The sequence below is a fragment of the Octopus bimaculoides genome, chromosome Z (assembly GCF_046866305.1).
Source record: "Octopus bimaculoides isolate indiv1 chromosome Z, ASM4686630v1, whole genome shotgun sequence".
In the NCBI taxonomy this organism is placed as follows: Eukaryota; Metazoa; Mollusca; class Cephalopoda; order Octopoda; family Octopodidae; genus Octopus; species Octopus bimaculoides.
Window position 1 is genome coordinate 47,773,381 of NC_142944.1, and position 12,832 is coordinate 47,786,212.

The 12,832-nt window shown below is 36.2% G+C and overlaps 1 protein-coding gene across 3 annotated transcripts in view; it reads right to left on the bottom strand.

Annotated features, from left to right (window-relative positions):
- LOC106875951 (ankyrin repeat domain-containing protein 27) overlaps positions 1–12,832 on the bottom strand; it is a 57,239-nt gene that overhangs the window by 28,569 nt on the left and 15,838 nt on the right. For all 3 annotated transcript variants that reach the window (XM_014924286.3, XM_014924285.3, XM_052973518.2), the window contains 4 exons: positions 11,149–11,205; positions 8,627–8,691; positions 8,019–8,058; positions 6,352–6,468 (listed from right to left, as the gene is read on the bottom strand). In XM_014924286.3, the coding sequence (XP_014779772.1) occupies positions 6,352–6,468; positions 8,019–8,058; positions 8,627–8,691; positions 11,149–11,205 (279 nt within the window). The remainder of the gene's footprint in view (positions 1–6,351; positions 6,469–8,018; positions 8,059–8,626; positions 8,692–11,148; positions 11,206–12,832) is intronic.

The window sequence follows — 12,832 nt, forward strand, 5'->3', positions numbered from 1 at the left end:
GTGGATCGCAGGCACAACAGCATTAAATAGCTATGAATTATAAATTTGCACGGAGCATGATGATGGTTGACAAGCATCTACCTGCTAGAAATAAGAGCTAAAGTCTTAAATTAATCCATCGTACCCCACCAAGATAACAGAGACATATACCATCATCATCATCATCATTGTTTAACGTCCACCTTCCATGCTGGCATGGTCTGACAGAAGCTGACCAGACAGGAGCCTGCACTAGACTTCTGTGTCTATTTTGGCATGGTTTTTTTACAGCTGGATGCCCTTCCTAATACAAACCACCCAGCAGAATAGACAGAGTGCTTTTTACATGACACAAGCACAGATGAGGTGAGTATGTATGTATGTATACACACACACACACACACACACACATATATATTATAAGTATATATATATATGTCTGTCTTTGTGTATGTGTGGGTCGGTGGGTGTATTTTCTATACAGTCACATGGTATTTATAATAATATCTCAAATTTCATGTTACAAAGATCTTAGATCCGATTTGACAAAAAACCCGGAGCCTATTTATTTACTTTAATCACCAGTTGATCACACTGTGGTTTACAGCAAGACCTTTAACTAAGTAAATGAAGGGCAGTGTTTTTTACACCAAAATAAACAAAAGATCTTTGCAGCATGAAACTTGGGTTTTCTGCTGTAAACATCCAAGGGCTGTTAATTGCTTTATATCCAAGATAGAAAGCAATTAATACAACTCAATATATTGAGTACTTTTAATTGTTGAACCTATTAATAAACAATAATATATATATATATATATATATATATATATATATATATATATATATATATCTTATCTGTAGAATTTGGTAAAAGGAACAGTATGGAAGTTCATCCTCTGTGTGTGTGTGTGTGTGTGTGTGTGTGTGTGTGTGTGTGTGTCTGTCTGTCTGCCTGTCTGTCTGTCTATGTATGGCTTTGTCCAACCCATGCTAGCATGGAAGACAAACATTAAATGATGATGAAGATTATATATATATATATATATATATATATATATATATATATATATATTCCCCAGACAATCTAATTGTTTGTTGTTTAATGAAGTGTCAGTGTCTGAGCATATATATGTTTAAGACACCTGTCTGCTGGAGTCATGGTAGGACAACTGTTGTGCTAATGATATATATTACAACAGAAACAAGCATTCCCATCTGTTCACTTCTCACCAGTCAATCTGACTGTTTGTCTCTCAATTATATATAAATTTCTGAGAAGTCATAATACTCAAAATTATTTCTCCCTCTTATAAAGAATTGGTCATAACTGCTACAGGCATATGTTTATTTTCCTCTTAAAACGAAGATAAATTCAATAAATTGAAAATTTATCCTGAATGGCATTTAAATACCTTTATTCATTTATACCTTTAACCTTTTAGGAATTTATCTCGTCATATCTAGTCCAAATATTCTAACTGTTTTATGTTCAAAATAACATTCCAAAACTAAACAATGACATCAAAATTTCAAAGCCACAAATTCAAAACAATGTGAATAGATAAGCATAACATTTGACAGAGTAATATAAATGCTAAAGGGTTATTGCAATTACAGCCAACTTCAAATAAAAAGGAGAGATAAACTCACAAATTAAGAATTCACTGAATTAACATGACATGATGAACAGCTAGGCACAATACAATATCAGAAACAGATTGTCAGGAGACAGACACAGACTGCCTGGAGACAACTGAACAACCAGGGACACTTGTGTTTTTTTTCCTTAATATATGTTGTTAGCACAACATTTATCCTACCATGACTCCTGCAAATGAGAATCTTAAATATATATCTGTTCGGGTATAGGCACTCATACTTAGGTAACTTAGATTGGTTTTAGCTGTTATCGACCCAGGCCATGCGTAACTCAATAGCACCACCTGGAAAAGTCTTTTAATCAATTATTTCAGGACACCATGGACCACTCAAGCAGAGAGTTGTTGTTAGCTGAGACGTATCCAGGTGTAGATGGCTTATCTGGTATTTCCCGGAGGAATTTGTCCAGGTACCGTTTGAAAGTTGTGGGGTCATTTTTTACTTTAATTTCTTTCGGGATAACATTTAAAGGAGCAGGACCATTTGCAGTGAAGAAATTGGGTTGCAATGTTCTTATGTGATGTGATCTCAACTTTTGTAGGGGATGCATTGCACAGAGGCCTAGTCTTGGGTAAATTGTAAACATATGAATATATATATTGTGCTAGAGGGTGTGGAAGCACCTATATTACAAGAAATAAGACTTAAAAACTCTTAATATTGTATGAAGTGCACAACACAGCATTAAGAGTTTTTAACTCTTATTTCTTGCAATACAGGTGTTTCTGTACCCTCAATCATGATTAGTGACAATAAAATTTTTTCCTCTATGATATTATATTGCACCTAGTTTATATTAATTTTTAATACACACATTGGCATTTCATTAAATCAGCCATAAATTTTTATGGTAAAAATATATATACTGAGCGAAGACCTGTTGGGGCAAGTGAAATCGAAATCGTAATTCAACCATACTCGATGACTGGCACCTGCACCAGTGGAGCACTAACAGCACTGTCTGGCTTCTGTGCTAGTGGCCCATAAATAGCACCATTTGAGCAGAATCATTACCAGCGTCGCCTTCTAGCACTTGTGCTGGTGGCAAGTTAGAATATCATTCGAGCGAGGTTGTTGTCAGTGCCACTGAACTGGCTCCCGTGCAGGTGGCACGTAAAATACACCTTTTTGAGCGTGGCTGTTGCCAGTACTGTGTGACTGGCCCTCATGCCAGTGGCACGTAAAAGCATCTACTACACTCTCTGAGTGGTTGGGGTTAGGAAAGGCATCCAGCTGTAGAAACTCTGCCAGATCAGATTGGAGCCTGGTGCAGCCTGCTGGCTTGCCAGTCCTCAGTCAAATTGTCCAACCCATGCAGGATTTAGCCAAACCATTGAGTGTTTGAGTAGTCACAAATGATGAGCTTACGATTAAGAGGTGAAACTAGTTTAGTCTAGTGAATTTAGAGATGCTCATGGGGTGGTTATCTCCCCAGTCAGTGTATTTATATATATATGGCATGCTTCTTACTACATTAAGAGTTTTTAACTCTTATTTCTTGCAATATAGATGCTTCAGTAGCCTCAGTCATGATCAGTGACGATAGAATTTTTCCTTTCTGATATTATATTGTACCTAGCTGTTCATATATATGTATGTGTGTGTATATATATATACACACACATATGTGTGTTTTATATATTATTTTCTTCATTTTGTACTTTTTTGTACTTCTTTGCAAAAAAACATTTTCATTCTCCTTCTTCTTGATAATTTGCTTCAACGCAATGAAAACCGGTTAGAAAAAATCTTTATTAAATTATGCTCCCAGTTCAGCATTCTGGCTTTTTTTCATTTTCCTATTATTTCTCCACGTGCGGTTAACACAACCCCACTATTTACTGACTTATATATATATATATATATATATATATATGTTCATCATCTTTATATCTTTCTTCCACATACCATCGTATTCATCTAAATATAATGTAGGTTAGTACTGCAAATCCTATTCAACCTTTCTCACTGTCCTTACCACTTTCTCACTCTCTCTCTCTCTCTCTCTCTCTTACCAATCCCCCAATACAACTTTCCCCTTTTCTTCCCGGTACCCCCACCCCCTTGCACCTTATCTTTTCTTCATGCACTTTACCTACAAACATATAATATAAGATAGACTGCAACACCTCCTATTCAAGTTTTCCCACTGTCCTGTCACTCTCTATCTTGCTCTCACAAATTCCCTGGTGCTATTTTCTACTTTCGCTTTCCTAACACTATCCATGTTAGTCTATTCTCTACTACACACTCTCAATAATAAACTTCTGTAACTCCAATAAGAACACTCCACTTGTCATTTCAAGCAAGAATGCCACCATCACTGGGTCCACCTATTCAAACCACCCATTAATTACTATCACAACTTCGTCATCCATCTTCTTCACATTAACCTCTAACATTACTTTTCCACTTATTTTCTCTCGTTTTTGTCTCCTCCACATACTATTTCAAGAATGTATATTTATTTAATTCAAGCCTGGCTAACCTTCACACAAATCAATGAATGTTTTGTTTCTGAATTCCTATAGAGGTACAAATATTTTTGTGGCTAGTTCAGAATGTTCAAACATGTTCATCACAGAAGGAGACCAAATTAGGTCAAAGCACCATGTTTGACAACTCACCAACAGCATTCTTAGTATGCTCTGTGTCAAAATATTACAACTTGTACCATTCCCATTTGAATGATGTTATTTCCATTTGCTCAAAGAGCATCAGATGATGAGAATTCTTCAAGTCATACCATTCTGAGCCAAACCGCACTCTTCTTTCCCGGTGACACCCATCTTGGTCAAGTATTCTCACATAGTTCTTAGCCATGTCTTCATCATCCTGCTTCCCTTTCTCCTTCCTCCTTCAACACTCTAAACCTGGCTTAGTTAGTCTCTCCAACAGAGAGCACAATATATAGCCAAGAAGCTTCCTTCATCTAGTTGTGTTAGTATATTTCATTTGTATATACATTATAAATATCAAACACATTATCTTAATTTAACACTATTACAAGTGCATACATTAAAACAATATGAAATACAATGCAATGCAATACAATGTAATCTGATATGCAATAATATAACATAATACAATATAGTATTTACTGTAAATATTGTTCATTTGTTTTACATCCACATTTGCATGCTAGATTAGGTCAGACAAATACATATTAGAAAGATTTTTGTTTCACAGAGGGATGCCCTTCCTGTCACTAACCATTATCTGTGCTTCAAGCAAGGGATATTTCACACTGCTCATTTTTGAAACAGTAGGTTTAGTGAGCAGTTTGTTGACAGGGACTTGTCAGCAAGCAACACTATTGGCAGTTAGGCTGTGTAAACTTCCACACACATACAAATACATGCATATGCACACAAACACACATAGATATGTAAATATATATATATATATATATACATATATATATATATATATATATATATATATATATATATATATATATATATATATATATATATGTGTGTGTGTGTGTGTAAATATATATATATATATATATATATATATATATATGTATATATATATATATATATATATATATATATATATATATATATATATATATATATATATATATATATATATATATGTATATGTATATAATTTCAAGTTATAATTTTGGCAAGTTAACTTGGGATTTCCTAACGACTGTAAACTTCATATAATTAAGGTATCTTCGGCCTGATTAGTAGCTAGCTGAGTATCTCTCGTTGAGTAATTATTACATTAAATTATCTACTAGCTAGGAAACATATGTAGCCTGCATTTCACCTGCTCCACACCCTTAATTTGTATGCATGCATACATACATACATAAATATATTTATATATTATGATGGGCTTCTGTACAGTTTCCTATTCCTTTATTACCCACAAGGGGCTAAACATAGAGGGGACAAACAAGGGCAGACAAAGGGATTAAGTCGATTACATCAAGCCCAGTGCGTAACTGGTACTTAATTTATCGACCCCGAAAGAATGAAAGGCAAAGTTGACCTCAGCGGAATTTGAACTCAGAACATAAAGACAGACGAAATACCACTAGGCATTTAGCCCGGTGCGCTAACGTTTCTGCCAGCTCACCGCTTCTGTACAGTTTCTGCCAACCAAATTCACTCAGAAGGCATTAGTCAGAAACATTTGCCCAAAAGCCAGGTAGTTGAGGGATGAACTTCCAAACAACACAGATGTATAATGATATGTCTTTGAAGTGTTTGACAGTAGTGTATTTTATTGATCCCCTCCACTCCCCAGTATGATAAAAGGCAAAGTTAACAGTGTCAGAATTTGAACCCAGAACATGCCAAACAGAAGAGCTAAAACAATTACAGTGAGTTATCTTGTTCAATGCCCTAATAATTCAGCCAATTCACTAGCCTTTATACAATATCCTTTCTGTTATAAGCACAAAGCCTGAAATTTTATGGGATGGGGCTTGTCAATTATATTGACCCAAGTACTTAACTGGTACATAATTTATTGACCCTGAAAGGATGAAAAGCAAACTCGACCATGACAATATTTGAGCCCAGAACGTAAAGACAGATGAAATACCGCTAAGTATTTCACCCGGCGTGCTAACGTTTCTGCCAGCTTGCCATCTTCAGCCTTGATTTAATATAATTAAAATTAGAATTACATTAATACATGTAATCAAAGACAAATGTACAGGGGTAAAAAAAAAACACAACTTACAGTCACAGTTTCTTCTGCCAATTCTGAGAGATGAGTTGCAGTATTCTCCAAATAGCATGGCAGTACCATGTAGTTAGTGTTAAACATTCTTATTCTAATATCCAGGTCACTCAAGATCTATGAACATCAGAACAAAAAGATGATTTAAAAAAAAAAAAACATTTCATCAGGCATCCACTCCATAAAAAGCAACATAAATCATCATCATCATCAGCAGCAGCAGCAGCAGCAGCAGCATTACAACCACAATCATCATCATTGTTGCTTTAACATCAACTTTTCTATGCTTGTATGCATCAGACAGAATTCATTGAGACCGATTTTCTGAAGCAAGATATCCTTCTTGTTACCACTATTCTTATATAAATAGTCAACTGCAGGGCACTTTGTGATGATGATGATGATGATGATAATGGTAAGAACTATATCTCAATGGCTGGCCAAATCTAATGATCAAAAATAAATAGAATAAACAATAAATACTGCTTTCTCTCCTCTCAGTTGAGAAGTTTTATCTTGCAAATTATTTGGCGATCCTGTTAGTGCTGGTACCACATTAAAACCAACCAGTACACTCTGTAAAGTGGTTGGCATTAGGAAGAGCATCTTGCCAGAGGAACCATGCCAAAGTAGATACGGGAGCTTGATATATTTCTTTGACTCACCAGCTCCTATCAAGTCATCCAAACTATTTATGCGCCTTAAGCTTTGTCCCATACTCAATTAGATAAAAACTTTGATAAGATGACCACCACTATACAACTCTGATATACAGCAACAGAAGTTGCTTACTATGCAATTATAAATCAGTGTGTGTAGGAAAAAGAGTAAGTAAATATGTACTACATATGTTTCAAAGGAAAACCAAACTGGAGTTATGTAACTTCAGACTCACATAACTCCAATTATGTATGTGTGTGTGTGTGGATGCACATGCAACACTATTATTTTCTGAACATCAGCCTTACTCTTTCATCCTGGAATAAAATAGCATCATACCTGTGTTGGGTGAGTGTTATGTTTACAACCCCATAGTAGAAAAATACTGATTTCACCAGATTTCTTCTCTTAGTGTGGGTTGTTTGTGGGTGCTCTGCTAGTTTCAGCCTACATAGCATCTCTTGTTAATAATCACATTCCTTAAACTTAGTCGGAATATAAGTTTTAGTGTTGAACATTTGTGCCACTCAGACTGGACTCATTCAATCAAAAGCATTCAAGTGGTAAGTAAAAGAAAATATATCCTAAAACAGTATTTTTGATGAACTCATGACTGTCTTATCAATAATCTCCATAAATTCACAGCTATTGAGTTTTGTAAATTGAAAATACATAAAAGAAACCACTTTCACTGTCACCCAGATGTCCTTCCTGTTGCTAACCCTCTTCTTTTTCTAAGCAGGATAATGTTCGCCCTATGACCAAACATATTTTTGTATGTTAAGGCAAGGAGAGGCAGTAACATACAGACATATCACACACATTAGCCTGGAGTTATAATAGAAGACACCTGCTTGAGGTAACTGAACTTGAGTGGAACTGAACTCAAAGCCACACATTTGGGAAGTAAGTTTCTTTACCACCCACACAACCAAGTCTGTTGAATTTCCTATAGATAGATAATTGAATAAACTGTTTCTGTATATCAATTTAAAAGGAAGCCTTACCAGTTCAAATTCTGGAAATGATAACAACCACTGGCGACACCTAGAAGATACAAAAAAAAAATAAACACAATATTGTAGATGATTGTTTTCTAATTTCATTCTGAGATACCCCCACCACCTCTTTCATAAAACATGTCCTCTTTTAAAAGGCTCAAATCCAACCTGAAACTTTCCAACATAATTTCATGTAAAAATCTTTTATGTTATGCTCCAAACACCAGCTTAATAATAAAGAAATTAGGTATTTCAGTAAAATCTCTCCAAGTTTTTTATGATTTACAAAATAAATTGGAACACATAGACAATGGAATTCATTAGGAATATGTTCAATTACTGACCATAAAACTTGTTCTGTGTCAAATTAATAATATCTAAGGAACTATCGTTCCTTAGATATTATACCATTTCAATCTTTCATGATAATAGGAACATATGGAGATGCCTGAGGACTATACCCACAAGGCTTTCCCAGGAATGGTGCACAAGAAGAAGAAGAAGAAGAAGAAGAAGAAGAAGAAGAAGACAAGTAGGGAGAGAGGGGAGAGGAAGAAAGCCAATGTTACCACCACCAACAACAACAAGAAAAAAGAAAGGTGACAGAGACTTACTCTTCTGCAGTTGGTTTTGGCATAAATAGATTGCTGTTCCGAGATTTGTTCCCATTCTTTGCTGGCTGCAGACAAAGACAGTAAAAATTTATTTCCAGTATTAGAATGATGTAAGCAAACTATTGTTATTGTTGTACATTCCTAGAGAAATCAGACTTGCGAAGACGTGTGTCACAGAAAGTAACTAAAAATTGAATGCTTAGGAATAATCTACAGTCTTTACACACAAGCATATAAACCAGCTATATCTGGCCCAAATATTCTACCTGCTTTATCTTTAAACTGACCAGGTCTGGCCTCTCACACCTATCCTACAATGTCATTCTAAAAATAAACAATCACATCATCGAAATCTTGAAGTCATAAGTCATTAATACATATAAGCCATGATTATTCACCATGTGAATAAATAAGTTTTACATTTTTCAAAGAAAACTGAATGCTAAAGTTTAGTCTGTTTGTCTTTACTTAAAGACTCAGCCAGTAGATGTAAAACGGAAGTGAGACATTGCAGATGATGCTTTTCAAGGCATATCCATAAAAAAACAAAAGACAAAAAAAAACTGCTGAGATGCTTAACAATCGTGGTCAATTGAAATAGATACTACCAAAAACATAGCAGAAATATAGTTTTAGCTAAAAAAGCCATGTTTCATTATAATCTGCGATTCACTTCACTTCATGCTCTTGCTTGATGAAGCTGGGGAATATCCCAAGTTAGCAGTCTCAGGGACGTCGTCATGGTTAGAGCTGACTAGATACACCAGTGATCTCCATTACTGGTGGTTCTGTCCCAGCCCCTCTACATCCTCTAGGGTTATGCTGAGCCTCTGGAGATCTTCCCCAATCATGTCCAGCCATCTGGTGCAGGACCTGCCATGAGTCCTCTTCCAGACCACTGGTGTTGTGTTGAATGAGAGTAAAGCCCTGGTAGGATGATCTAGGGGGAAACAGAGGACATGTACACACCAGTGCATGCAACGTATAGCTATGTGGTGGGGGCAGGTTTAATAGACACATTCTTCTCATGACAAACAGCCTTTCCTTGTAACCTCAGGCACATGTAATTCCTCAGGTGAACCATTTTAACAAACAATACTCTAAAAGATGTCTAAATGTCTGAGATGTGACCTCGCTGGTAACATTATTATTTTTGAGTTGTTAACTTCATCTCTATAAATGAAACATCATCATCATTTTAATGTTCACTTTTCCATGCTTGCATGGGTCGGATGGAATTTGTTGAGGCAGATTTTCTTTAGCTGGATGCCTTTCCTGTCACCAATCCTCACCCATTTCTAAGCCAGGTAATATTTTCCCATAGCTAGGCACAATTTTATGGAAACATAGAAACAAACAACCTTGCTTGCATGACGATACTGTTTGTCTACAATCATCATGTGACATCTAGACAAACATACACAAACACACACACATTTTATATATTTGCCTACAGTGCTTCACAATGGGACCGAACCCAAGATCACATAGTTGGAAAGCCAGTTTCTTAACCACACAGCCATACCTGCACCTATTCTTTTTAATATTTAGATCTACACTGTGCTTTGCTCTTCAATCATCATTATCACCAGGATTCTTACTCCTGGGTATTTAAATAGTATTAGGCACAATTTGAACTAGGAACATTTATTTCTAAACTAATGATAATGACAATTTTATCTGTTATGCATCGGTAGCACAGTGGATAAAAATGTTACTGCAGTTAATTAAGGAACAATATGGTTCTAGCATCGAATCCAGTTGGATGCAGTGTGTGTGTGTGTGTGGAATGATGTGTGTACTTGATGTGTATGTATGTGTATGCAAGTGTTGTAGGTGTGGTATGTATGTGTATATGTGGTGTGTGTTTGTGCGTATGCATGAGGGTGGTGTGTACGTATGTGTTTGTATGTCTGTGTGTATATGTGGGGTGTAGATATGTGTTGAGAGTGTTTGTATGTATGTATGTATGTTGTGGGTGTGTGGTCTGTATGTGTGTGTGAGTGTGCGTGTGTGTGTGTGTGTGTGTGTGTGCGTGTGTGTGCCATCTGTTTGGGCAGGTGTAAAATGTTTGTAATAAATTACATTCAAGAACCAACAAGATATCCTTTAAGTGGTTGCTTGACATGGTAGAAATAGCAACCAAACTTCAAATCACTTGCTACCATCATAGAGGGAGGAAGAGCATGCTGGATAATGTATAAACCAAATTAGTTATTAATATAAAATAAATAATTAATTACTCATATATTTATATAATAATACTAAAGTTCAACAAGGTCTTCTCATCCCTTAAAAATTTTTAAGATCTTGCACAGTATAAACTAATTTCTAATAAAGAAGATAGAAGCAGTTCATTTATCCTAGACATGCACTTTCTGGAAAACACAAGATGAGATGACCGTGAAGTAAACACCTTTGACCACAGCTCTGACCTTGGACTAAATAACAAGAATTGTGCCAATTGCAACAACAGGTAACAAACACTAAACCAATAGAATGAAATAACACATCATACCCACCTTTAAGGTTGGATCCAGTGGTTTGTCAAGGACAAGTATTTTGTAAGGCTTGTATATCTGGTGGAAAGGAAAGCAGAAATAAAAATTGGAAAATAGTGAAGGAATTTAGACCCTACCTTCTCTCTTACACTCCCTTACTAGTTCACTGCCTGGCTGTGGCTCTATAATTCTCTCCACCCTCTCTTATACATGTTTTTTTGTTATTTCTTTACATTGGTAAGACTGGAGAAATATTACCTTTAACTGAGTTTATCAGGACATGGTATCAAACAAGAGAAGCAGGATGTGTATACACACATACACACACACACACACACACACATGTAGTGTGGGTATCATTTGGTAGGATGGTAGGGCGGGCATCATTTGAAAGCTGCAACAATGCAAGCAGACACATTGTAACCAGCGTTGTATACTAGCATTCTTTTTGCCAGTTGAGTGGACTTTGAGCAATGTGAAGCGAAGTATTTCACTCAACAACGCAACACACCACTTGGTCCAGGAAACAGAGCTACAATCTTACGATTATAGGTGCAACACCCTAACAATTAGGCTATGTTGTATATGCATGAATACATGTGTGTGTGTGTGGGGGGGGGGGGGGTGCATGCGTGCATGCACGCTCATGTAAATCTAGTGAATTTCTGGTGGTTTTTATGATAATTAATCAGTTGTACAATTAACTGAACTTTCTGCTCAGTGTATTACAGTGTAAGTAGCTGAGTATTCCACAGACATGTATAACCTCTTTAACATAATCTTCAGGCAGAATCAGTATGACACAGTGTGTGTGTGTGTGTGTGTGTGTGTGTGTGTGCGTGCGTGCGTGCGTGCGTGCGTGCGTGCGTGCGTGCGTGCGTGTGTGTGTGTGTGTGTGTGTAGCAATGTCAGACAGTTAAATTGCAAGCAGGATCCACCTGTCAGGCTCCTGAATAGCTTCCCCAACTAAATTCCATGCACTAATCTCAGTGTATGTTTTGGTACAGTCATTTAGGTGCTGCCTGTTTGGCATTGCCGATTTGATGTTGGCTTATTTGGCAGCAGACATCCTAATGTTTCTCTTGTTCTCAACTTCCGCCCCCGCTCTCTCTTTATATTTGTGAGCATATTTCTGTTTGTGCATATGGAAGGAGAAAGTGATAATATCTATTTTGTTCAATCAATAAATTATAATCTTTGCCTGTCTGCTTGCCTATCTGTGTATATTTCTGTGCTTTGCATAAGTGTGTGTGTGTGCATGTGTATGCGTGTATGTATGCATGCTTGCTAAAACCTATTGTCACCCAAACAGACACAGCCATGTCAAATTGCTAGTACCCAAACAACTGCACACGATCTGACCATTCCACTAATCTTGGATCAACAAGAAGCTCTCATATGAGACCCTATACAGTAGGATCAACTGCGAAGCTTGTAATTGCAAACAGAACTGCTTAACCATTCAGCCATGTGTGTGTATGTGTGTGTGTGTATCAATTTAATACACAACTGAAAAAGCTACTAATACTTTCATTCTTTTATGATACTTGACAGGCATATTTATAAGATACGCCAGGTAACTCCAAGCAATCTTTTAGACTCTGTTTAAGCATTATATAGATTTTTAAAAAACAAGAACACTGGATGGTTTGAAAATAAGAAAAAACCTAGAAAAAACATGAAGAAGGTTGGTGCAAAAAATGGA